Source organism: Salmo salar, chromosome ssa07 (assembly GCF_905237065.1).
Source record: "Salmo salar chromosome ssa07, Ssal_v3.1, whole genome shotgun sequence".
Taxonomy (NCBI): Eukaryota; Metazoa; Chordata; class Actinopteri; order Salmoniformes; family Salmonidae; genus Salmo; species Salmo salar.
In genome coordinates, this window is record NC_059448.1 from 62931287 (window position 1) to 62956882 (window position 25596).

At 46.2% G+C, this 25596-nt stretch overlaps 1 protein-coding gene across 1 annotated transcript in view; it reads left to right on the forward strand.

Annotated features, from left to right (window-relative positions):
* LOC106576617 (receptor-type tyrosine-protein phosphatase beta) overlaps positions 1-25596 on the forward strand; it is a 135592-nt gene that overhangs the window by 66164 nt on the left and 43832 nt on the right. The window contains exons 11-12 of the mRNA XM_045722529.1: positions 5512-5615; positions 7600-7774. Of these exons, the coding sequence (XP_045578485.1) occupies positions 5512-5615; positions 7600-7774 (279 nt within the window). The remainder of the gene's footprint in view (positions 1-5511; positions 5616-7599; positions 7775-25596) is intronic.

A 25596-nucleotide genomic window follows, 5' to 3' on the forward strand; every position in this document is an offset into this window, starting at 1 on the left:
GTTCTATTCATTCTATTTACCAGTCATATTACCAGGGTTAGTGGTTCCCAGCCTGTTCTATTCATTCTATTTACCAGTCATATTACCAGGGTTAGAGGTTCCCAGCCTGTTCTATTTACCAGTCATATTACCAGGGTTAGAGGTTCCCAGCCTGTTCTATTTACCAGTCATATTACCAGGGTTAGAGGTTCCCAGTCTGTTCTATTCATTCTATTTACCAGTCATATTACCAGGGTTAGAGGTTCCCAGCCTGTTCTATTCTTATTTACCAGTCATATTACCAGGGTTAGAGGTTCCCAGCCTGTTCTATTTACCAGTCATATTACCAGGGTTAGAGGTTCCCAGCCTGTTCTATTCATTCTATTTACCAGTCATATTACCAGGGTTAGAGGTTCCCAGCCTGTTCTATTCATTCTATTTACCAGTCATATTACCATGGTTAGAGGTTCCCAGCCTGTTCTATTTACCAGTCATATTACCAGGGTTAGAGGTTCCCAGCCTGTTCTATTCATTCTATTTACCAGTCATATTACCAGGGTTAGAGGTTCCCAGCCTGTTCTATTTACCAGTCATATTACCAGGGTTAGAGGTTCCCAGCCTGTTCTATTCATTCTATTTACCAGTCATATTACCAGGGTTAGAGGTTCCCAGCCTGTTCTATTCATTCTATTTACCAGTCATATTACCAGGGTTAGAGGTTCCCAGCCTGTTCTATTTACCAGTCATATTACCAGGGTTAGAGGTTCCCAGCCTGTTCTATTCATTCTATTTACCAGTCATATTACCAGGGTTAGAGGTTCCCAGCCTGTTCTATTTACCAGTCATATTACCAGGGTTAGAGGATCCCAGCCTGTTCTATTCATTCTATTTACCAGTCATATTACCAGGGTTACAGGTTCCCAGCCTGTTCTATTTACCAGTCATATTACCAGGGTTAGAGGTTCCCAGCCTGTTCTATTTACCAGTCATATTACCAGGGTTAGAGGTTCCCAGCCTGTTCTATTTACCAGTCATATTACCAGGGTTAGAGGATCCCAGCCTGTTCTATTCATTCTATTTACCAGTCATATTACCAGGGTTAGAGGTTCCCAGCCTGTTCTATTCATTCTATTTACCAGTCATATTACCAGGGTTAGAGGTTCCCAGCCTGTTCTATTTACCAGTCATATTACCAGGGTTAGAGGTTCCCAGCCTGTTCTATTCATTCTATTTACCAGTCATATTACCAGGGTTAGAGGTTCCCAGCCTGTTCTATTCTTTTACCAGTCATATTACCAGGGTTAGAGGTTCCCAGCCTGTTCTATTCATTCTATTTACCAGTCATATTACCAGGGTTAGAGGTTCCCAGCCTGTTCTATTCATTCTATTTACCAGTCATATTACCAGGGTTAGAGGTTCCCAGCCTGTTCTATTTACCAGTCATATTACCAGGGTTAGAGGTTCCCAGCCTGTTCTATTCATTCTATTTACCAGTCATATTACCAGGGTTAGAGGTTCCCAGCCTGTTCTATTTACCAGTCATATTACCAGGGTTAGAGGATCCCAGCCTGTTCTATTCATTCTATTTACCAGTCATATTACCAGGGTTACAGGTTCCCAGCCTGTTCTATTTACCAGTCATATTACCAGGGTTAGAGGTTCCCAGCCTGTTCTATTTACCAGTCATATTACCAGGGTTAGAGGTTCCCAGCCTGTTCTATTTACCAGTCATATTACCAGGGTTAGAGGATCCCAGCCTGTTCTATTCATTCTATTTACCAGTCATATTACCAGGGTTAGAGGTTCCCAGCCTGTTCTATTCATTCTATTTACCAGTCATATTACCAGGGTTAGAGGTTCCCAGCCTGTTCTATTTACCAGTCATATTACCAGGGTTAGAGGTTCCCAGCCTGTTCTATTCATTCTATTTACCAGTCATATTACCAGGGTTAGAGGTTCCCAGCCTGTTCTATTTACCAGTCATATTACCAGGGTTAGAGGTTCCCAGCCTGTTCTATTTACCAGTCATATTACCAGGGTTAGAGGTTCCCAGCCTGTTCTATTCATTCTATTTACCAGTCATATTACCAGGGTTAGAGGTTCCCAGCCTGTTCTATTTACCAGTCATATTACCAGGGTTAGAGGTTCCAAGCATGTTCTATTCATTCTATTTATATGTGTGCTGCTGCTGCTGCATTGTGGTCATTCAATCAACTGTTCATAAAAAAATGTTTATGACAGTAATACGGTTATACTGTTATTGTGCCAAGCGTAATGGTGAGGGTGTGTGTGTGTAGCGAACAGTTTAAACCCAGACGTAGTTATACCTTTCCACCTGACTACTGCCTGCATTCCCCAGAATAACCTCATAACATAACGGCAGATAAAAGATTGATCATCCCACAGCCAAAAGGTCAACGACTAGACCACACCCTTGCACTCTACAGCCCAATCTACTAACTTCTACCACACAGTTTGACCTGGTCCAAGATTACATGGCATGGTGCTGTGTCTTCAACCAGGGAACTCAAAACGGGTTTAGATAAGAGTCCACGGAGAGTACGTGGATTTACAACAAATATTCTTAGTGAATATCTATAACGCCTTTATAGTGCTGTTATCAATATCAAGCTTCAGACTAGTTGAGGTCCCTCTAGGGTAGATCCAGAAACTAAGGTCAGTGTGTATACCTCTTCAGAACCGTGTGTCACACAGACCACACACTTACATTGAACCCTGTTATTGAGTCGTGTGTGTGTGTGTGTATAGTGTGGACTAATGCAGACCGTTGTTTTCCTTTGAAAATGCAGACAGTCCAAGGGCACGGGAACAAAACATACCTCTCAAAATATTATTCTTGGCCTCTGTGCTTATTTGCTTTCACGCTATTATGAAGAGAGCTTTTCTATTCAGCTGTTCCCTGACTACTTTGTCCTCAGTCTGTTGTGACGTACTGTATAACCTCTTATGGCTGATGGTGAGTCAGCAAAACTCATAATGCTCTGCATGGCTTTGTATCCTCACTCATAGCCAATGACTGAAGTCTGATTGAAGCCTCCAGTAAACAGTAAAAAGAGCATTTTCATGTGTCCTCTCTCTCACTGCTAGCTAGGCTGAAGATGCCCTTATTAGGACAAATCATTATTCCATCAGGAAGCTTTTAGATCCATGGGCCCAGTGCCTTTGCTAACTAACATTGCTGGTCCCTTAGTTTAGAATTATTTCTAATTTTATGCAAATAGTTATGGGATGTTAGTGTCCTCTTGTTTTAACTTTGTTATTTTCAACCCAGACTGCTAGTGCATAGTTAGGAAGGTAGAGGAGACAGGAGGTAGGAAGGTAGAGGAGACAGGAGGTAGGAAGGTAGAGGAGACAGAAGGTAGGGGAGGTAGGAGGTAGGAAGGTAGAGGAGACAGGAGGTAGGAAGGTAGGGAAGACAGGAGGTAGGAAGGTAGAGGAGACAGAAGGTAGGGGAGGTAGGAGGTAGGAAGGTAGAGGAGACAGGAGGTAGGAAGGTAGAGGAGACAGGAGGTAGGAAGGTAGAGGAGACGGGAGGTAGGAAGGTAGAGGAGACAGGGGCAATGAAGGTAGAGGAGACAGGGGCTATGAAGGTAGAGGAGACAGAGGGTAGAAAGGTAGAGGAGACAGGAGGTAGGGAGATAGAGGAGACAGGGGGTAGGAAGGTACAGGAGACAGGAGGTAGGGAGGTAGAGGAGACAGGGCAGGAAGGTAGAGGACACGGGGCTATGAAGGTAGAGGAAACGGGGCTATGAAGGTAGAGGAGACAGGGGGCAGGAAGGTAGAGGAGACAGGGGGCAGGAAGGTAGAGAAGACAGGGGGCAGGAAGGTAGAGGAAACGGGACAGGAAGGTAGAGGAGACAGGAGGTAGGAAGGTAGAGGAAACGGGGCAGGAAGGTAGAGGAGACAGGAGGTAGGAAGGTAGAGGAAACAGAGCAGGAAGGTAGAGGAAACGGGGCAGGAAGGTAGAGGAGACAGGAGGTAGGAAGGTAGGGAAGACAGGAGGTAGGAAGGTAGAGGAGACAGGAGGTAGGGAGGTAGAGGAGACAGGAGGTAGGAAGGTAGAGGAGACAGGAGGTAGGGAGGTAGAGGAGACAGGGGCAGGAAGGTAGAGGAGACAGGAGGTAGGAAGGTAGGGAAGACAGGAGTTAGGAAGGTAGGGAAGACAGGAGGTAGGAAGGTAGAGGAGACAGGAGGTAGGGAGGTAGAGGAGACAGGAGGTAGGAAGGTAGAGGAGACAGGGGCAGGAAGGTAGAGGAAACGGGGCAGGAAGGTAGAGGAGACAGGAGGTAGGAAGGTAGGGAAGACAGGAGGTAGGAAGGTAGAGGAGACAGGGGGAGGAAGGTAGAGGAGACAGGGAGCAGGAACGTAGAGGAGACAGGAGGTAGGGAGGTAGAGGAGACAGGAGGTAGGAAGGTAGGGAAGACAGGAGTTAGGAAGGTAGGGAAGACAGGAGGTAGGAAGGTAGAGGAGACAGGAGGTAGGGAGGTAGAGGAGACAGGAGGTAGGGAGGTAGAGGAGACAGGGGCAGGAAGGTAGAGGAGACAGGAGGTAGGAAGGTAGGGAAGACAGGAGTTAGGAAGACAGGAGGTAGGAAGGTAGAGGAGACAGGAGGTAGGGAGGTAGAGGAGACAGGAGGTAGGAAGGTAGAGGAGACAGGGGCAGGAAGGTAGAGGAAACGGGGCAGGAAGGTAGAGGAGACAGGAGGTAGGAAGGTAGGGAAGACAGGAGGTAGGAAGGTAGAGGAGACAGGGGGAGGAAGGTAGAGGAGACAGGGAGCAGGAACGTAGAGGAGACAGGAGGTAGGGAGGTAGAGGAGACAGGAGGTAGGAAGGTAGGGAAGACAGGAGTTAGGAAGGTAGGGAAGACAGGAGGTAGGAAGGTAGAGGAGACAGGAGGTAGGGAGGTAGAGGAGACAGGAGGTAGGAAGGTAGAGGAGACAGGGGCAGGAAGGTAGAGGAGACAGGAGGTAGGAAGGTAGAGGAGACAGGGGGCAGGAAGGTAGAGGAGACAGGGGGGCAGGAAGGTAGAGGAGACAGGGGGTAGGAAGGTAGAGGAGACAGAAGGTAGGAAGGTAGAGGAGACAGAAGGTTGGAAGGTAGAGGAGACAGGGGGCAGGAAGGTAGAGGAGACAGGGGGCAGGAAGGTAGAGGAGACAGGAGGTAGGAAGGTAGAGGAGACAGGGGACAGGAAGGTAGAGGAGACAGAGGGCAGGAAGGTAGAGGAGACAGGAGGTAGGAAGGTAGAGTAGACAGAGGTTGGTTGTCACAGTGCTCCTAACTACAACCCCAGAAGGTATTGTTCTCATCTCAAGGTTATGAGACCCTGAGCTCAATGGTTTTAAAACTCCCTGCACTAAAACGTCATGCCATGCTTTCTTGGACTAGGGACTTCTTGCAATCACAATCAAATTAACGTGAATAAATAAAGGTTTAGTAAATATCAATCAATCAACAAATCAATCGATCGATCAATCAAAGAATGAATCCTAAATGTTCCCTCTCTTCCTCCCAGACCCATCCAGACTGCGGAACATGCATTGTTTCCCCCAGAGTTCCTCATCCATATCCTGTTCCTGGTCCTTCCCTGACTCCCACTGGGACTCCTATACCGTGGAGGTAATGTAACATCCCTCACAAACACACACTCTCTTTATGTCTTATCTTATCTTCTTATTATTATAAAGTTGAGGTCAGGGTGTCTGATACCATTTCTCCAACTTTACTGAAGGCATTGCAGGGAAATAGGATACCTTGTCAGTTGTACAACTGAATCCATTCAACTGAAATGTGTCTTCCTCATTTAAGCCAACCCCTCTAAATCAGAGAGGTGCGGGGGGCTGCTTTAACCGACATGCGCGTCCAGGGATCGTTGGGTTAAATGCCTTGTTCAGGGCAGAACGACAGATTTTTTTCCTTGTCAGCTCAGGGATTCGATCCAGCAACCTTTCGGTTAACCCATACATACATTATGTGGGCACCCCTTTAAATGAGTGGATTCGGCTATTTTAGCAACACCCGTTTCTGACAGGTGTATAAGGCTTGGGCTTGGGACACAAGCCTAAGATCGCCATGCGCATTGCCAAGCGTCGTCTGGAGTGGTGTAAAGCTCGCCGCCATTGGACTCTTGAGCAGTGGAAGCGTGTTCTCTGGAGTGATGAATCACGGTTCACCATCTGGCAGTCCGACAGACGAATCTGGGTTTGGCGGATGCCAGGAGAGCGCTACCTGCCCCAATACATAGTGCCAACTGTAAAGGTTGGTGGAGGAGGGATAATGGTCTGGGACTCTTTTTCATGGTTCTGGCTAGGCTCCATATTCTAGACGATTCTGTGCTTTCAACTTTGCGGCAACAGTTTGGGGAAGGCCCTTTCCTGTTTCAGCATGACAATGCCCCGTGCACAAAGTGAGGTCCATACAGAAATGCTTTGTCGAGATCGTTGTGGAAGAACTTAACTGACCTGCACAGAGCCCTGACCTCAACCCCATCGACCACCTTTAGGATGAATTGGAACGCCAACTGCGAGCCAGGTCTAATCGCCAAACATCAGTGCCTGACCTCACTAACGCTCTTGTGGCTGAATGGAAGTCCCCCACAGTAATGTTCCAACATCTAGTGGAAAGCCTTCCCAGAAGAGTGGAGGCTGTTAAAGCAGCAAAGGGGGACCAACTCCATATTAAGTTAATGCCCATGTTTTTGGAATGAGATGTTTGACCAGCAGGTGTCCACATACTTTTGGCTGTGTAGTGTACATTACTCAACTAGTGCTGGAGTAAAACATGGAATGGACTACACTAATCAGTTCTCAGTATGTTGAAAACAAGGAGTGGACTACAGTAATCAGTTCTCAGTATGTTGAAAACAAGGAGTGGACTACAGTAATCAGTTCTCAGTATGTTGAAAACAAGGAGTGGACTGCACTAATCAGTTCTCAGTATGTTGAAAACAAGGAGTGGACTACACTAATCAGTTCTCAGTATGTTGAAAACAAGGAGTGGACTATAGTAATCAGTTCTCAGTATGTTGAAAACAAGGAGTGGACTGCAGTAATCAGTTCTCAGTATGTTGAAAACATGGAGTGGACTTCAGTAATCAGTTCTCAGTATGTTGAAAACAAGGAGTGGACTGCACTAATCAGTTCTCAGTATGTTGAAAACAAGGAGTGGACTACAGTAATCAGTTCTCAGTATGTTGAAAACAAGGAGTGGACTGCAGTAATCAGTTCTCAGTATGTTTAAAACAAGGAGTGGACTGCAGTAATCAGTTCTCAGTATGTTGAAAACATGGAGTGGACTTCAGTAATCAGTTCTCAGCATGTTGAAAACATGGAGTGGACTTCAGTAATCAGTTGTCAGTATGTTGAAAACATGGAGTGGAGTATTCAGTTGTCAGGATGTTGAAAACAAGGAGTGGACTTCAGTAATCAGTTGTCAGTATGTTGAACACATGGAGTGGACTGCAGTAATCAGTTCTCAGTATGTTGAAAACAAGGAGTGGACTGCAGTAATCAGTTCCAGTATGTTGAAAACAAGGAGTGGACTAATCAGTTGTCAGTATGTTGAAATCATGGACTGGACTACAGTAATGTCCATTACCCTCCAGGTGCGTCAGCAGGACAGCTGGGAGCTGGTGTACGCCCTGCGTCTGGCCCGGGATAGTACCTCACTCAGCCTGGAGAACCTACAGCCTTACAAGAGATACAACATGGCTGTCAGAGTGGCCTCCGCTGGACTCAGCAGCCCCGCCGTGGAGGAGAACGTGGTCACCATGATCGACCGTGAGTAACTACTTATACCGGCTGACAACCGGAGTTGTATCATAGACCCCTTCCAAGAGTAGAGTTTATCTGCTGTAAGATCCAGACCCACAATCACCATGACAACAAACCAATTCACCACACAGAACCACAACACCAGATGACACCAAACAACATCCGAGTGACACAATGATTGGTGGGATTTAGCTGTCCCAACATTCTCTCCCTGCTGATACGTGACCTGTTTAATGACCTGTTAAATGACCTGTTTAATGACCTGTTAAATGACCTGTTGAATGACCTGCTAAATGACCTGCTAAATGACCTGTTAAATGACCTGTAAATGACCTGTTAAATGACCTGTTAAATGACCTGTTTAATGACCTGTTTAATGACCTGCTAAATGACCTGTTAAATGACCTGCTAAATGACCTGCTAAATGACCTGTTAAATGACCTGCTAAATGACCTGCTAAATGACCTGTTAAATGACCTGCTAAATTACATGATAAATGACCTGCTAAATGACCTGTTAAATGACCTGCTAAATGACCTGCTAAATGACCTGTTAAATGACCTGTTAAATGACCTGTTAAATGACCTGTTAAATGACCTGTTAAATGACCTGCTAAATGACCTGTTAAATGACCTGCTAAATGACCTGTTAAATGACCTGCTAAATGACCTGCTAAATGACCTGCTAAATGACCTGTTAAATGACCTGTTAAATGACCTGTTAAATGACCTGCTAAATGACCTGCTAAATGACCTGTTAAATGACCTGTTAAATGACCTGTTAAATGACCTGCCAAATGACCTGTTAAATGACCTGCTAAATGACCTGTTAAATGACCTGCTAAATGACCTGCTAAATGACCTGCTAAATGACCTGTTAAATGACCTGTTAAATGACCTGTTAAATGACCTGTTAAATGACCTGTTAAATGACCTGTTTAATGACCTGCTAAATTACATGATAAATGACCTGTTAAATGACCTGCTAAATGACCTGTTAAATTACATGATAAATGACCTGCTAAATGACCTGCTAAATGACCTGCTAAATTACATGATAAATGACCTGTTAAATTGTATTTTATTTATTTTTGTTTTATTTCACCTTTATTTAACCAGGTAGGGAAGTTGAGAACAAGTTCTCATTTACAATTGCGACCTGGCCAAGATAAAGCAAAGCAGTTTGACACATACAACAACACAGAGTTACACATGGAGTAAAACAAACATACAGTCAATAATATAGTAGAAAAATAAGTCCATATACAAAGTGAGCAAATGAGGTGAGATAAGGGAGGTAAAGGCAAAAAAAGGCCATGGTGGCAAAGTAAATACAATATAGCAAGTAAAACACTGGAATAGTAGATTTGCAGTGGAAGAAAGTGCAAAGTAGAAATAACGGGATGCAAAGGAGCAAAAATAAATAAATAAATAAATACAGTAGGGGAAGAGGGAGTTGTTTGGGCTAAATTATAGATGGGCTATGTACAGGTGCAGTAATCTGTGAGATGCTCTGACAGCTGGTGCTTAAAGCTAGTGAGGGAGATAAGTGTTTCCAGTTTTAGAGATTTTTGTAGTTAATTCCAGTCATTGGCAGCAGAGAACTGGAAGGAGAGGCGGCCGAAGGAGTAATTGGCTTTGGGGGTGACCAGAGAGATATACCTGCTGGAGCGCGTGCTACAGGTGGGTGCTGCTATGGTGACCAGCGAGCTGAGATAAGGGGGAACTTAACCTAGCAGGGTCTTGTAGATGACCTGGAGCCAGTGGGTTTGGTGACGAGTATGAAGCGAGGGCCAGCCAACAAGAGCATACAGGTCGCAGTGGTGGGTAGTATATGGGGCTTTGGTGACAAAACGGATGGCACTGTGATAGACTGCATCCAATTTATTGAGTAGGGTATTGGAGGCTATTTTGTAAATGACATCGCCGAAGTCGAGGATTGGTAGTATGGTCAGTTTTACGAGGGTATGTTTGGCAGCATGAGTGAAAGATACTTTGTTGCGAAATAGGAAGCCAATTCTAGATTTAACTTTGGATTGGAGATGTTTGATGTGAGTCTGGAAGGAGAGTTTACAGTCTAACCAGACACCTAGGGATTTGTAGTTGTCCACATATTCTAAGTCAGAACCCTCCAGAGTAGTGATGCTGGACGGGCGGGCAGGTGCAGGCAGCGATCGGTTGAAGAGCATGCATTTAGTTTTACTTGTACTTAAGAGCAGTTGGAGGCCACGGAAGGAGAGTTGTATGGCATTGAAGCTCGTCTGGAGGGTAGTTAACACAGTGTCCAAAGAAGGGCCAGAAGTATACAGAATGGTGTCGTCTGCGTAGAGGTGGATCAGAGACTCACCAGCAGCAAGAGCGACATCATTGATGTATACAGAGAAAAGAGTCGGCCCAAGAATTGAACCCTGTGGCACCCCCATAGAGACTGCCAGAGGCCCGGACAACAGGCCCTCCGATTTGACACACTGAACTCTATCAGAGAAGTAGTTGGTGAACCAGGCGAGGCAATCATTTGAGAAACCAAGGCTGTTGAGTCTGCCGATGAGGATGTGATGATTGACAGAGTCGAAAGCCTTGGCCAGGTCAATGAATACGGCTGCACAGTATTGTTTCTTATCGATGGCGGTTAAGATATCGTTTAGGACCTTGAGTGTGGCTGAGGTGCACCCATGACCAGCTCTGAAACCAGATTGCATAGCGGAGAAGGTGCGGTGGGATTCGAAATGGTCGGTAATCTGTTTGTTGACTTGGCAGGGTAGGATAGATATAGGTCTGTAGCAGTTTGGGTCTAGTGTCCCCCCCCCCCTTTGAAGAGGGGGATGACCGCAGCTGCTTTCCAATCTTTGGGAATCTCAGATGACACGAAAGAGAGGTTGAACAGGCTAGTAATAGGGGTTGCAACAATTTCGACAGATAATTTTAGAAAGAAAGGGTCCAGATTGTCTAGCCCGGCTGATTTGTAGGGGTCCAGATTTTGCAGCTCTTTCATAACATCAGCTGACTGGATTTGGGAGAAGGAGAAATGGGGAAGGCTTGGGCGAGTTGCTGTGGGGGGTGCAGTGCTGTTAACCGGGGTCGGGGTAGCCAGGTGGAAAGCATGGCCAGCCGTAGAAAAATGCTTATTGAAATTCTCAATTATAGTGGATTTATCGGTGGTGACAGAGTTTCCTATCCTCAATGCAGTGGGCAGCTGGGAGGAGGTGCTCTTATTCTCCAAGGACTTTACAGTGTCCCAGAACATTTTTGAGTTTGTGTTGCAGGAAGTACATTTCTGCTTGAAAAAGCTAGCCTTGGCTTTTCTAACTGCCTGTGTATATTGGTTTCTAACTTCCCTGAAAAGTTGCATATCACGGGGGCTGTTCGATGATAATGCAAAATGCCACAGGATGTTTTTGTGTTGGTTAAGGGCAGTCAGGTCTGGAGAGAACCAAGGGCTATATCTGTTCCTGGTTCTAACTTTCTTGAATGGGGCATGCTTATTTAAGATGGTGAGGAAGGCATTTAAAAAAAATAACCAGGCATCCTCTACTGAAGGGATGAGGTCAATATCCTTCCAGGATACCCGGGCCAGGTCAATTAGAAAGGCCTGCTCGCTGAAGTGTTTCAGGGAGCGTTTGACAGTGATGAGTGGAGGTTGTTTGACCGCTGACCCATTACGGATGCAGGCAATGAGGCAGTGATCGCTGAGATCTTGGTTGAAAACAGCAGAGGTGTATTTGGAGGGCAAGTTGGTTAGGATGATATCTATGAGGGTGCCCGTGTTTATGGCTTTGGGGTGGTACCTGGTAGGTTCATTGATAATTTGTGTGAGATTGAGGGCATCAAGCTTAGATTGTAGGATGGCTGGGGTGTTAAGCATGTCCCAGTTTAGATCACTTAGCAGCACGAGCTCTGAAGATAGATGGGGGGCACTCAGTTCACATATGGTGTCCAGAACACAGCTCGTGGCAGAGGGTGGTCTATAGTAGGCGACAACGGTGAGAAACTTGTTTTTAGAGAGGTGGATTTTTAAAAGTAGAAGTTCAAATTGTTTGGGTACAGACCTGGATAGTAGGACAGAACTCTGCAGGCTATCTCTGCAGTAGATTGCAACACTGCCCCCTTTGGCCGTTTTATCTTGTCTGAAAATGTTGTAGTTAGGGATGATTTCAGAGTTTTTGGTGGTCCTCCTAAGCCAGGATTCAGACACGGCTAGGACATCCGGGTTAACAGAGTGTGCTAAAGCAGTGAATAAAACAAACTTAGGGAGGAGGCTTCTAATATTAACATGCATGAAACCAAGGCTATTACGGTTACAGAAGTCATCAAAAGAGAGCGCCTGGGGAATAGGAGTGGAGCTAGGCACTGCAGGGCCTGGATTCACCTCTACATCGCCAGAGGAACAGAGGAGGAGTAAGATAAGGGTACGGCTAAAAGCTATGAGAATTGGTTGTCTAGGACGTCCAGAACAGAGAGTAAAAGGAGCAGGTGGAGGTAAACCTAGGCATTGAGTGATGATGAGAGAGATATTGTCTCTAGAAACATCATTGAAACCAGGTGATGTCATCGCATGTGTGGGTGGTGGAACTGAGAGGTTGGATAAGGTATAATGAGCAGAGCTAGAGGCTCTACAGTGAAATAAGCCAATAAACACTAACCAGAACAGCAATGGACAAGGCATATTGACATTAAGGAGAGGCATGCTTAGCCAAGTGATAAAAAGGGTCCAGTGAGTAGTGAGGTCGGTTGCGGTCACGTCGATTCAGACAGCTAGCCGGGCCATGGGTAGCAAGTCAGAAGTTGGCAAAAGATGGTCTGTTTTTAGCCACCTCGTGCGTTTCCGTCGGTAGATTAGTGGGGTTCCGTGTGGTAGAGGGGACCAATCCAATTGGCAAAAATAGTTATAGTTATAGTGGCCCAAGAAAATTGGCCGATAGACCTATTCAGATAGCAGCCGATAAGACAGCTAACGATTAGCTGGCCGCAGATGGGCATTCAGGTTACGTTGCGCCGGAGGGGCCAGTTGGGTAACTCCCTCGGGCAGATAACGTCGGTAGTCCAGTCATGAAGGCCCGATGGGGCTCCGCATTGGCATTAAAATGGGTCCGGATAGGTGATTGTAGCCCAGGAGTGGCTGATGGAACTCTTCAGCTGGCTAGCTCCGGAATAATTGATGTTAGCTCTGGGACCGACGTTAGCCAATAGTCACTCGGATAGCAGCTAGCTAGCTGCAAGCTCCAGGTGTAAATGTCCAGAGCTTGCGGTAGAAATCCGGGGATATAGAGAGAACATAGGTCCGGTATGCTCTGGTCTGAGTCGTGTTGTACAAAACTGGCAATAGCTTTTCGAGCTAAGGGATAGCTGATGACCGCCAACCGTGGTTAGCTGAGTTCTAACGTTAGCTAGTGAACTGGCTAACTTCTGGCTAACTTCTGGCTAGCTTCTGTTGTGGATTTCAGATTTGAGGTAAATAATACTTTTTTTTTTAATTGGTGAGGCGGGTTGCAGGAGAGTGTTTTGAAGTTGAGTTTTTAGAAAAATATATATAAAAAGATATGCGAAGAAAAGATGTAAATATATATATACATGGGACACGACAAGACGAGGACAAAGGACGTCTGACTGCTATGGCATCTTGGAAGATCAGTTTATCAATGACCTGTTAAATGACCTGTTAAATGACCTGCTAAATGACTTGTTCCAACTACTTGGGCTGTCTGACAGTCTAAGCTTGTATGAGTACCACTAGTGTTTCTACCAGACCACTAACATTAGTAGTGTTTCTAACAGACCACTAACAGTTGTAGTGTTTCTAACAGTAGTCGTGTTTCTAACAGTAGTAGTGTTTCTACCAGACCACTAACAGTAGTAGTGTTTCTAACAGTAGTAGTGTTTCTAACAGTAGTAGTGTTTCTACCAGACCACTAACTGTAGTAGTGTTTCTAACAGTAGTAGTGTTTCTACCAGACCACTAACAGTAGTAGTGTTTCTAACAGTAGTAGTGTTTCTAACAGTTGTAGTGTTTCTAACAGTAGTCGTGTTTCTAACAGTAGTAGTGTTTCTACCAGACCACTAACAGTAGTAGTGTTTCTAACAGTAGTAGTGTTTCCACCAGACCACTAACAGTAGTAGTGTTTCTACCAGACCACTAACAGTAGTAGTGTTTCTAACAGTAGTAGTGTTTTTAACAGTAGTAGTGTTTCCACCAGACCACTAACAGTAGTAGTGTTTCTAACAGTAGTAGTGTTTCTACCAGACCACTAACAGTAGTAATGGTTCTAACAGTAGTAGTGTTTCTAACAGTAGTAGTGTTTCTAACAGTAGTAGTGTTTCTAACAGACCACTAACAGTAGTAGTGTTTCTACCAGACCACTAACAGTAGTAGTGTTTCTAACAGACCACTAACAGTAGTAGTGTTTCTAACAGTAGTAGTGTTTCTAACAGTAGTAGTGTTTCTACCAGACCACTAACAGTAGTAGTGTTTCTACCAGACCACTAACAGTAGTAGTGTTTCTACCAGACCACTAACATTAGTAGTGTTTCTATCAGACCACTAACAGTAGTAGTGTTTCTAACAGTAGTAGTGTTTCTACCAGACCACTAACAGTTGTAGTGTTTCTAACAGTAGTAGTGTTTCTAACAGACCACTAACAGTAGTAGTGTTTCTAACAGTTGTAGTGTTTCTAACAGTAGTAGTGTTTCTACCAGACTACTAACAGTAGTAGTGTTTCTACCAGACCACTAACAGTAGTAGTGTTTCTAACAGTAGTAGTGTTTCTACCAGACCACTAACAGTAGTAGTGTTTCTAACAGTAGTAGGGTTTGTAACAGTAGTAGTGTTTCTAACAGTAGTAGTGTTTCTAACAGTAGTAGTGTTTCTACCAGACCACTAACAGTAGTAGTGTTTCTAACAGTAGTAGTGTTTCTAACAGTTGTAGTGTTTCTAACAGTAGTTGTGTTTCTAACAGTAGTAGTGTTTCTACCAGACCACTAACAGTAGTAGTGTTTCTAACAGTAGTAGTGTTTCCACCAGACCACTAACAGTAGTAGTGTTTCTACCAGACCACTAACAGTAGTAGTGTTTCTAACAGTAGTAGTGTTTCTAACAGTAGTAGTGTTTCCACCAGACCACTAACAGTAATAGTGTTTCTAACAGTAGTAGTGTTTCTACCAGACCACTAACAGTAGTAATGGTTCTAACAGTAGTAGTGTTTCTAACAGTAGTAGTGTTTCTAACAGTAGTAGTGTTTCTAACAGACCACTAACAGTAGTAGTGTTTCTACCAGACCACTAACAGTAGTAGTGTTTCTAACAGACCACTAACAGTAGTAGTGTTTCTAACAGTAGTAGTGTTTCTAACAGTAGTAGTGTTTCTACCAGACCACTAACAGTAGTAATGTTTCTAACAGTAGTAGTGTTTCTAACAGTAGTAGTGTTTCTAACAGACCACTAACAGTAGTAGTGTTTCTACCAGACCACTAACAGTAGTAGTGTTTCTAACAGACCACTAACAGTAGTAGTGTTTCTAACAGTAGTAGTGTTTCTAACAGTAGTAGTGTTTCTACCAGACCACTAACAGTAGTAATGTTTCTAACAGTAGTAGTGTTTCTAACAGTAGTAGTGTTTCTACCAGACCACTAACAGTTGTAGTGTTTCTAACAGTAGTAGTGTTTCTAACAGACCACTAACAGTAGTAGTGTTTCTAACAGTTGTAGTGTTTCTAACAGTAGTAGTGTTTCTACCAGACTACTAACAGTAGTAGTGTTTCTAACAGACCACTAACAGTAGTAGTGTTTCTAACAGTAGTAGTGTTTCTACCAGACCACTAACAGTAGTAGTGTTTCTAACAGTAGTAGGGTTTGTAACAGTAGTAGTGTTTCTAACAGTAGTAGTGTTTCTAACAGTAGTAGTGTTTCTACCAGACCACTAACAGTTGTAGTGTTTCTAACAGTAGTAGTGTTTCTACCAGACCACTAACAGTAGTAGTGTTTCTACTGGACCACTAACAGTAGTAGTGTTTCTAACAGTAGTAGTGTTTCTAACAGTAGTAGTGTTTCTACCAGACCACTAACAGTAGTAGTGTTTCTAACAGTAGTAATGTTTCTAACAGTAGTAGTGTTTCTACTGGACCACTAACAGTAGTAGTGTTTCTAACAGTAGTAGTGTTTCTAACAGTAGTAGTGTTTCTAATAGTAGTAGTGTTTCTAACAGTAGTAGTGTTTCTAACAGACCACTAACAGTAGTAGTGTTTCTACCAGACCACTAACAGTAGTAGTGTTTCTAACAGACCACTAACAGTAGTAGTGTTTCTAACAGTAGTAGTGTTTCTAACAGTAGTAGTGTTTCTACCAGACCACTAACAGTAGTAGTGTTTCTACCAGACCACTAACAGTAGTAGTGTTTCTAACAGACCACTAACAGTAGTAGTGTTTCTAACAGTAGTAGTGTTTCTAACAGACCACTAACAGTAGTAGTGTTTCTAATAGTAGTAGTGTTTCTAACAGTAGTAGTGTTTCTAACAGACCACTAACAGTAGTAGTGTTTCTACCAGACCACTAACATTAGTAGTGTTTCTATCAGACCACTAACAGTAGTAGTGTTTGTAACAGTAGTAGTGTTTCTACCAGACCACTAACAGTAGTAATGTTTCTAACAGTAGTAGTGTTTCTAACAGTAGTAGTGTTTCTACCAGACCACTAACAGTTGTAGTGTTTCTAACAGTAGTAGTGTTTCTAACAGACCACTAACAGTAGTAGTGTTTCTAACAGTTGTAGTGTTTCTAACAGTAGTAGTGTTTCTACCAGACTACTAACAGTAGTAGTGTTTCTAACAGACCACTAACAGTAGTAGTGTTTCTAACAGTAGTAGTGTTTCTACCAGACCACTAACAGTAGTAGTGTTTCTAACAGTAGTAGGGTTTGTAACAGTAGTAGTGTTTCTAACAGTAGTAGTGTTTCTAACAGTAGTAGTGTTTCTACCAGACCACTAACAGTTGTAGTGTTTCTAACAGTAGTAGTGTTTCTACCAGACCACTAACAGTAGTGGTGTTTCTACTGGACCACTAACAGTAGTAGTGTTTCTAACAGTAGTAGTGTTTCTAACAGTAGTAGTGTTTCTACCAGACCACTAACAGTAGTAGTGTTTCTAACAGTAGTAATGTTTCTAACAGTAGTAGTGTTTCTACTGGACCACTAACAGTAGTAGTGTTTCTAACAGTAGTAGTGTTTCTAACAGTAGTAGTGTTTCTAATAGTAGTAGTGTTTCTAACAGTAGTTGTGTTTCTAATAGTAGTAGTGTTTCTACCAGACCACTAACAGTAGTAGTGTTTCTAACAGTAGTAGTGTTTCTAACAGACCACTAACAGTAGTAGTGTTTCTAACAGTAGTAGGGTGGCTGACAGGGGGGCTCAGAGGGGGTGAGATCCCCTGGGCTTGGGGTTCTTCATTTGTCTGTTCTGCTGTGATGTCGATGCTATGGTCAGGGTCTGGTGTGAACAGTTCTGCTGTGATGTCGATGCTATGGTCAGGGTCTGGTGTGGACAGTTCTGCTGTGGTGTCGATGCTATGGTCAGGGTCTGGTGTGAACAGTTCTGCTGTGATGTCGATGCTATGGTCAGGGTCTGGTGTGGACTGTTCTGCTGTGATGTCGATGCTATGGTCAGGGTCTGGTGTGGACAGTTCTGCTGTGGTGTCAATGCTATGATCAGGGTCTGGTGTGAACAGTTCTGCTGTGATGTCGATGCTATGGTCAGGGTCTGGTGTGGACTGTTCTGCTGTGGTGTCAATGCTATGGTCAGGGTCTGGTGTGGACTGTTCTGCTGTGGTGTCAATGCTATGGTCAGGGTCTGGTGTGGACTGTTCTGCTGTGGTGTCAATGCTATGATCAGGGTCTGGTGTGGACAGTTCTGCTGTGGTGTCAATGCTATGGTCAGGGTCTGGTGTGGACTGTTCTGCTGTGGTGTCAATGCTATGATCAGGGTCTGGTGTGGACAGTTCTGCTGTGGTGTCGATGCTATGATCAGGGTCTGGTGTGGACTGTTCTGCTGTGGTGTCGATGCTATGATCAGGGTCTGGTGTGAACAGTTCTGCTGCGGTGTCGATGCTATGATCAGGGTCTGGTGTGAACAGTTCTGCTGTGATGTCGATGCTATGGTCAGGATCTGGTGTGAACAGTTCTACTGTGGTGTTGAGAGGTGAGCTGAGATGGGCTGTTCTGCTGGCTTCTCTGCAGGGGTGGCCACCTCTCTAGTGGGCTGTTCTCTGTAACACGTCATCCCCCTCACTCTCTCCTCCATCCCCCTCACCCTCTCCTCTAGCAGTCTGATCCTCTCCTCCATCCCCCTCACCCTCTCCTCCAGCAGTCTGATCCTCTCCTCCATCCCCCTCACCCTCTCCTCCAGCAGTCTGATCCTCTCCTCCATCCCCCTCACCCTCTCCTCCAGCAGTCTGATCCTCTCCTCCATCCCCCTCACCCTCTCCTCCAGCAGTCTGATCCTCTCCTCCATCCCCCTCACCCTCTCCTCCAGCAGTCTGATCCTCTCCTCCATCCCCCTCACCCTCTCCTCCAGCAGTCTGATCCTCTCCTCCATCCCCCTCACCCTCTCCTCCAGCAGTCTGATCCTCTCCTCCATCCCCCTCACCCTCTCCTCCAGCAGTCTGATCCTCTCCTCCAGCAGTCTGATCCTCTCCTCTAGTGCTCTGTTCTTCTCCTGTTCTTGCTTTTTATATTGTTGAAGTTGTCTCACCACAGTCCAGAGTTCAGATATGTCTCTCTCCACTTCCAGCTCTCTAGGTCTGGTTAAGAGGGTGGTGTTGTGCTGGACTGTTGTCTGGGTCTGGTTAAGGGGGTGTTGTTGTGCTGGACTGTTGTCTGGGTCTGGTTAAGGGGGTGTTGTTGTGCTGGACTGTTGTCTGGTTAATGGGGTGTTGTTGTGCTGGACTGTTGTCTGGGTCTGGTTAAGGGGGTGTTGTTGTGCTGGACTGTTGTCTGGGTCTGGATAAGAGAGTGTTGTTGTGCTGGACTGTTGTCTGGGTCTGGATAAGAGAGTGTTGTTGTGCTGGACTGTTGTCTGGGTCTGGTTAAGGGGGTGTTGTTGTGCTGGACTGTTGTCTGGGTCTGGTTAAGGGGGTGTTGTTGTGCTGGACTGTTGTCTGGGTCTGGTTAAGGGGGTGTTGTTGTGCTGGACTGTTGTCTGGGTCTGGTTAAGGGGGTGTTGTTGTGCTGGACTGTTGTCTGGGTCTGGTTAAGGGGGTGTTGTTGTGCTGGACTGTTGTCTGGGTCTGGTTAAGGGGGTGTTGTTGTGCTGGACTGTTGTCTGGGTCTGGTTAAGGGGGTGTTGTTGTGCTGGACTGTTGTCTGGGTCTGGTTAAGGGGGTGTTGTTGTGCTGGACTGTTGTCTGGGTCTGGTTGAGGGGGTGTTGTTGTGCTGGACTGTTGTCTGGGTCTGGTTGAGGGGGTGTTGTTGTGCTGGACTGTTGTCTGGGTCTGGTTAAGGGGGTGTTGTTGTGCTGGACTGTTGTCTGGGTCTGGTTAAGGGGGTGTTGTTGTGCTGGACTGTTGTCTGGGTCTGGTTAAGGGGGTGTTGTTGTGCTGGACTGTTGTCTGGGTCTGGTTAAGGGGGTGTTGTTGTGCTGGACTGTTGTCTGGGTCTGGTTAAGGGGGTGTTGTTGTGCTGGACTGTTGTCTGGGTCTGGTTAATGGGGTGTTGTTGTGCTGGACTGTTGTCTGGGTCTGGTTAAGGGGGTGTTGTTGTGCTGGACTGTTGTCTGGGTCTGGTTAAGGGGGTGTTGTTGTGCTGGACTGTTGTCTGGGTCTGGTTAAGGGGGTGTTGTTGTGCTGGACTGTTGTCTGGGTCTGGTTAAGGGGGTGTTGTTGTGCTGGACTGTTGTCTGGGTCTGGTTAAGAGAGTGTTGTTGTGCTGGACTGTTGTCTGGGTCTGGATAAGAGAGTGTTGTTGTGCTGGACTGTTGTCTGGGTCTGGTTAAGGGGGTGTTGTTGTGCTGGACTGTTGACTGGGTCTGGTTAAGGGGGTGTTGTTGTGCTGGACTGTTGTCTGGGTCTGGTTAATGGGGTGTTGTTGTGCTGGACTGTTGTCTGGGTCTGGTTAAGGGGGTGTTGTTGTGCTGGACTGTTGTCTGGGTCTGGTTAAGAGAGTGTTGTTGTGCTGGACTGTTGTCTGGGTCTGGTTAAGGGGGTGTTGTTGTGCTGGACTGTTGTCTGGTTAAGGGGGTGTTGTTGTGCTGGACTGTTGTCTGGGTCTGGATAAGAGAGTGTTGTTGTGCTGGACTGTTGTCTGGGTCTGGTTAAGGGGGTGTTGTTGTGCTGGACTGTTGTCTGGGTCTGGTTAAGGGGGTGTTGTTGTGCTGGACTGTTGTCTGGGTCTGGTTAAGGGGGTGTTGTTGTGCTGGACTGTTGTCTGGGTCTGGTTAAGAGAGTGTTGTTGTGCTGGACTGTTGTCTGGGTCTGGTTGAGGGGGTGTTGTTGTGCTGGACTGTTGTCTGGGTCTGGTTAAGGGGGTGTTGTTGTGCTGGACTGTTGTCTGGGTCTGGTTAAGAGGGTGTTGTTGTGCTGGACTGTTGTCTGGGTCTGGTTAAGAGAGTTTTGTTGTGCTGGACTGTTGTCTGGGTCTGGATAAGAGAGTGTTGTTGTGCTGGACTGTTGTCTGGGTCTGGTTAAGGGGGTGTTGTTGTGCTGGACTGTTGTCTGGGTCTGGTTAAGGGGGTGTTGTTGTGCTGGACTGTTGTCTGGGTCTGGTTAAGGGGGTGTTGTTGTGCTGGACTGTTGTCTGGGTCTGTGCTGACTGGAGTGTAATCACCTGCTGTCCCAGCTCCACCTGCCTTTCCTCCAGCTGGGTGAATTTATCCTTCATTTCAATGAGGGAGTAGTACTCTGTGCTGGGAGGTTGACTTTCCGCTTGGGGTTGCTGGTCTGTGGGGTAATATAATGAAGAGGTCTGGGGGTTGCTCGTCTGTGGGGTTATATAATGAAGAGGTCTGGGGGTTGCTCGTCTGTGGGGTTATATAATAAAGAGGTCTGGGGGTTGCTGGTCTGTGGGGTTATATAATGAAGAGGTCTGGGTGTTGCTGGTCTGTGGGGTTATATAATGAAGAGGTCTGGGGGTTGCTGGTCTGTGGGGTTATATAATGAAGAGGTCTGGGGGTTGCTCGTCTGTGGGGTTATATAATGAAGAGGTCTGGGGGTTGCTCGTCTGTGGGGTTATATAATGAAGAGGTCTGGGTGTTGCTGGTCTGTGGGGTTATATAATGAAGAGGTCTGGGGGTTGCTGGTCTGTGGGGTTATATAATGAAGAGGTCTGGGGGTTGCTCGTCTGTGGGGTTATATAATGAAGAGGTCTGGGGGTTGCTCGTCTGTGGGGTTATATAATGAAGAGGTCTGGGGGTTGCTGGTCTGTGGGGTTATATAATGAAGAGGTCTGGGGGTTGCTGGTCTGTGGGGTTATATAATGAAGAGGTCTGGGGGATGCTCGTCTGTGGGGTTATATAATGAAGAGGTCTGGGGGTTGCTCGTCTGTGGGGTTATATAATGAAGAGGTCTGGGGGTTGCTGGTCTGTGGGGTTATATAATGAAGAGGTCTGGGGGTTTCTCGTCTGTGGGGTTATATAATGAAGAGGTCTGGGGGTTGCTCGTCTGTGGGGTTATATAATGAAGAGGTCTGGGGGTTATATAATGAAGAGGTCTGGGGGTTGCTGGTCTGTGGGGTTATATAATGAAGAGGTCTGGGGGTTGCTGGTCTGTGGGGTTATATAATGAAGAGGTCTGGGGGTTGCTGGTCTGTGGGGTTATATAATGAAGAGGTCTGGGGGTTGCTCGTCTGTGGGGTTATATAATGAAGAGGTCTGGGGGTTGCTGGTCTGTGGGGTTATATAATGAAGAGGTCTGGGGGTTGCTCGTCTGTAGGGTTATATAATGAAGAGGTCTGGGGGTTGCTCGTCTGTGGGGTTATATAATGAAGAGGTCTGGGGGTTGCTCGTCTGTGGGGTTATATAATGAAGAGGTCTGGTCTGACCCGCTGGGAGTGGGGGTATCTTTCTCAAGGGAGAGCTTCTCCTGCTGAGCTAATTCTTTGATTAGGTGAAAGTCCAGCTGAAACTGTTTGGGTTGCCCTGTACCATTACTGTTCCTGACTAGTATCCTGAGTTTCCACCCCTCGTTTCCACCCGCTCTCTTATCAGAGGGGTTGTGTGCTAATATAGCACTGTGCCATGCCAGGGGATGGTCTGGTTAATATAGCACTGTGCCATGCCAGGGATGGTCTGGTTAATATAGCACTGTGCCATGCCAGGGGATGGTCTGGTTAATATAGCACTGTGCCATGCCAGGGGATGGTCTGGTTAATATAGCACTGTGCCATGCCAGGGGATGGTCTGGTTAATATAGCACTGTGCCAAGGGATGGTCTGGTTAATATAGCACTGTGCCATGCCAGGGGATGGTCTGGTTAATATAGCACTGTGCCAGGGGATGGTCTGGTTAATATAGCACTGTGCCAGGGGATGGTCTGGTTAATATAGCACTGTGCCATGCCAGGGGATGGTCTGGTTAATATAGCACTGTGCCATGCCAGGGGATGGTCTGGTTAATATAGCACTGTGCCATGCCAGGGGATGGTCTGGTTAATATAGCACTGTGCCATGCCAGGGGATGGTCTGGTTAATATAGCACTGTGCCATGCCAGGGGATGGTCTGGTTAATATAGCACTGTGCCAGGGGATGGTCTGGTTAATATAGCACTGTGCCATGCCAGGGGATGGTCTGGTTAATATAGCACTGTGCCAGGGGATGGTCTGGTTAATATAGCACTGTGCCAGGGGATGGTCTGGTTAATATAGCACTGTGCCATGCCAGGGGATGGTCTGGTTAATATAGCACTGTGCCATGCCAGGGGATGGTCTGGTTAATATAGCACTGTGCCAGGGGATGGTCTGGTTAATATAGCACTGTGCCAGGGGATGGTCTGGTTAATATAGCACTGTGCCATGCCAGGGGATGGTCTGGTTAATATAGCACTGTGCCAGGGGATGGTCTGGTTAATATAGCACTGTGCCATGCCAGGGGATGGTCTGGTTAATATAGCACTGTGCCATGCCAGGGGATGGTCTGGTTAATATAGCACTGTGCCATGCCAGGGGATGGTCTGGTTAATATAGCACTGTGCCAGGGGATGGTCTGGTTAATATAGCACTGTGCCATGCCAGGGGATGGTCTGGTTAATATAGCACTGTGCCAGGGGATGGTCTGGTTAATATAGCACTGTGCCATGCCAGAGGATGGTCTGGTTAATATAGCACTGTGCCAGGGGATGGTCTGGTTAATATAGCACTGTGCCAGGGGATGGTCTGGTTAATATAGCACTGTGCCAGGGGATGGTCTGGTTAATATAGCACTGTGCCAGGGGATGGTCTGGTTAATATAGCACTGTGCCAGGGGATGGTCTGGTTAATATAGCACTGTGCCATGCCAGGGGATGGTCTGGTTAATATAGCACTGTGCCAGGGGATGGTCTGGTTAATATAGCACTGTGCCAGGGGATGGTCTGGTTAATATAGCACTGTGCCAGGGGATGGTCTGGTTAATATAGCACTGTGCCAGGGGATGGTCTGGTTAATATAGCACTGTGCCAGGGGATGGTCTGGTTAATATAGCACTGTGCCATGCCAGGGGATGGTCTGGTTAATATAGCACTGTGCCAGGGGATGGTCTGGTTAATATAGCACTGTGCCAGGGGATGGTCTGGTTAATATAGCACTGTGCCATGCCAGGGGATGGTCTGGTTAATATAGCACTGTGCCAGGGGATGGTCTGGTTAATATAGCACTGTGCCATGGGATGGTCTGGTTAATATAGCACTGTGCCAGGGGATGGTCTGGTTAATATAGCACTGTGCCAGGGGATGGTCTGGTTAATATAGCACTGTGCCAGGGGATGGTCTGGTTAATATAGCACTGTGCCAGGGGATGGTCTGGTTAATATAGCACTGTGCCAGGGGATGGTCTGGTTAATATAGCACTGTGCCAGGGGATGGTCTGGTTAATATAGCACTGTGCCAGGGGATGGTCTGGTTAATATAGCACTGTGCCATGCCAGGGGATGGTCTGGTTAATATAGCACTGTGCCATGCCAGGGGATGGTCTGGTTAATATAGCACTGTGCCATGCCAGGGGATGGTCTGGTTAATATAGCACTGTGTCAGGGGATGGTCTGGTTAATATAGCACTGTGCCATGCCAGGGGATGGTTTGGTTAATATAGCACTGTGCCAGGGGATGGTCTGGTTAATATAGCACTGTGCCAGGGGATGGTCTGGTTAATATAGCACTGTGCCATGCCAGGGGATGGTCTGGTTAATATAGCACTGTGCCAGGGGATGGTCTGGTTAATATAGCACTGTGCCATGCCAGGGGATGGTCTGGTTAATATAGCACTGTGCCAGGGGATGGTCTGGTTAATATAGCACTGTGCCAGGGGATGGTCTGGTTAATATAGCACTGTGCCAGGGGATGGTCTGGTTAATATAGCACTGTGCCATGCCAGGGGATGGTCTGGTTAATATAGCACTGTGCCAGGGGATGGTCTGGTTAATATAGCACTGTGCCAGGGGATGGTCTGGTTAATATAGCACTGTGCCATGCCAGGGGATGGTCTGGTTAATATAGCACTGTGCCAGGGGATGGTCTGGTTAATATAGCACTGTGCCATGGGATGGTCTGGTTAATATAGCACTGTGCCAGGGGATGGTCTGGTTAATATAGCACTGTGCCAGGGGATGGTCTGGTTAATATAGCACTGTGCCATGCCAGAGGATGGTCTGGTTAATATAGCACTGTGCCATGCCAGGGGATGGTCTGGTTAATATAGCACTGTGCCATGCCAGGGGATGGTCTGGTTAATATAGCACTGTGCCAGGGGATGGTCTGGTTAATATAGCACTGTGCCAGGGGATGGTCTGGTTAATATAGCACTGTGCCAGGGGATGGTCTGGTTAATATAGCACTGTGCCAGGGGATGGTCTGGTTAATATAGCACTGTGCCATGCCAGGGGATGGTCTGGTTAATATAGCACTGTGCCAGGGGATGGTCTGGTTAATATAGCACTGTGCCATGGGATGGTCTGGTTAATATAGCACTGTGCCAGGGGATGGTCTGGTTAATATAGCACTGTGCCAGGGGATGGTCTGGTTAATATAGCACTGTGCCAGGGGATGGTCTGGTTAATATAGCACTGTGCCATGCCAGGGGATGGTTTGTGTGGATGATGAGGTTGCTGATGTTCCCATTTTTATAATAGTCAGCAAAAAGTGTCTCTTGATTTTCCATAAGGAGCTTCATTTTGTGATCTTTTCTTTTTACCTTTATTTAACGAGGCAAGTCAGTTAAGAACAAATTCTTATTTCAATGACAGCCTAGGAACAGTGGGTTAACTGCCTTGTTCAGGGGCAGAACGACAGATTTTTACCTTGTCAGGTCGGGGATTCGATCTTGCAACCTTGCGGTTACAAGTCCAACGCTCTAACCACTAGCCTACCTGCCACACTAAGTAGTGCACTTCTTGCCTTGTCATTCTTTACATACACAGGGTTCTGTATTTAATTACCTCTGAACAGCAGGAGGCAGCTTCTAAGGCCTCTCCATTTGGTTGGAGTAGACTGTTTGACTCTCCTGCCATTGTTGAGCTAAAGGGCTTTGACACCTCTCACTTGACACGTCAGTGCTAATTGAAGTTGTATCAAGCTTGGCAGCCTTAACTCAGCATTCAGTCCTTATAAAGTAATGTCATGTATTTTTCTTCTTGGCTTGTGGAAATAAAATATAGCTTCAGACTAAACATGACT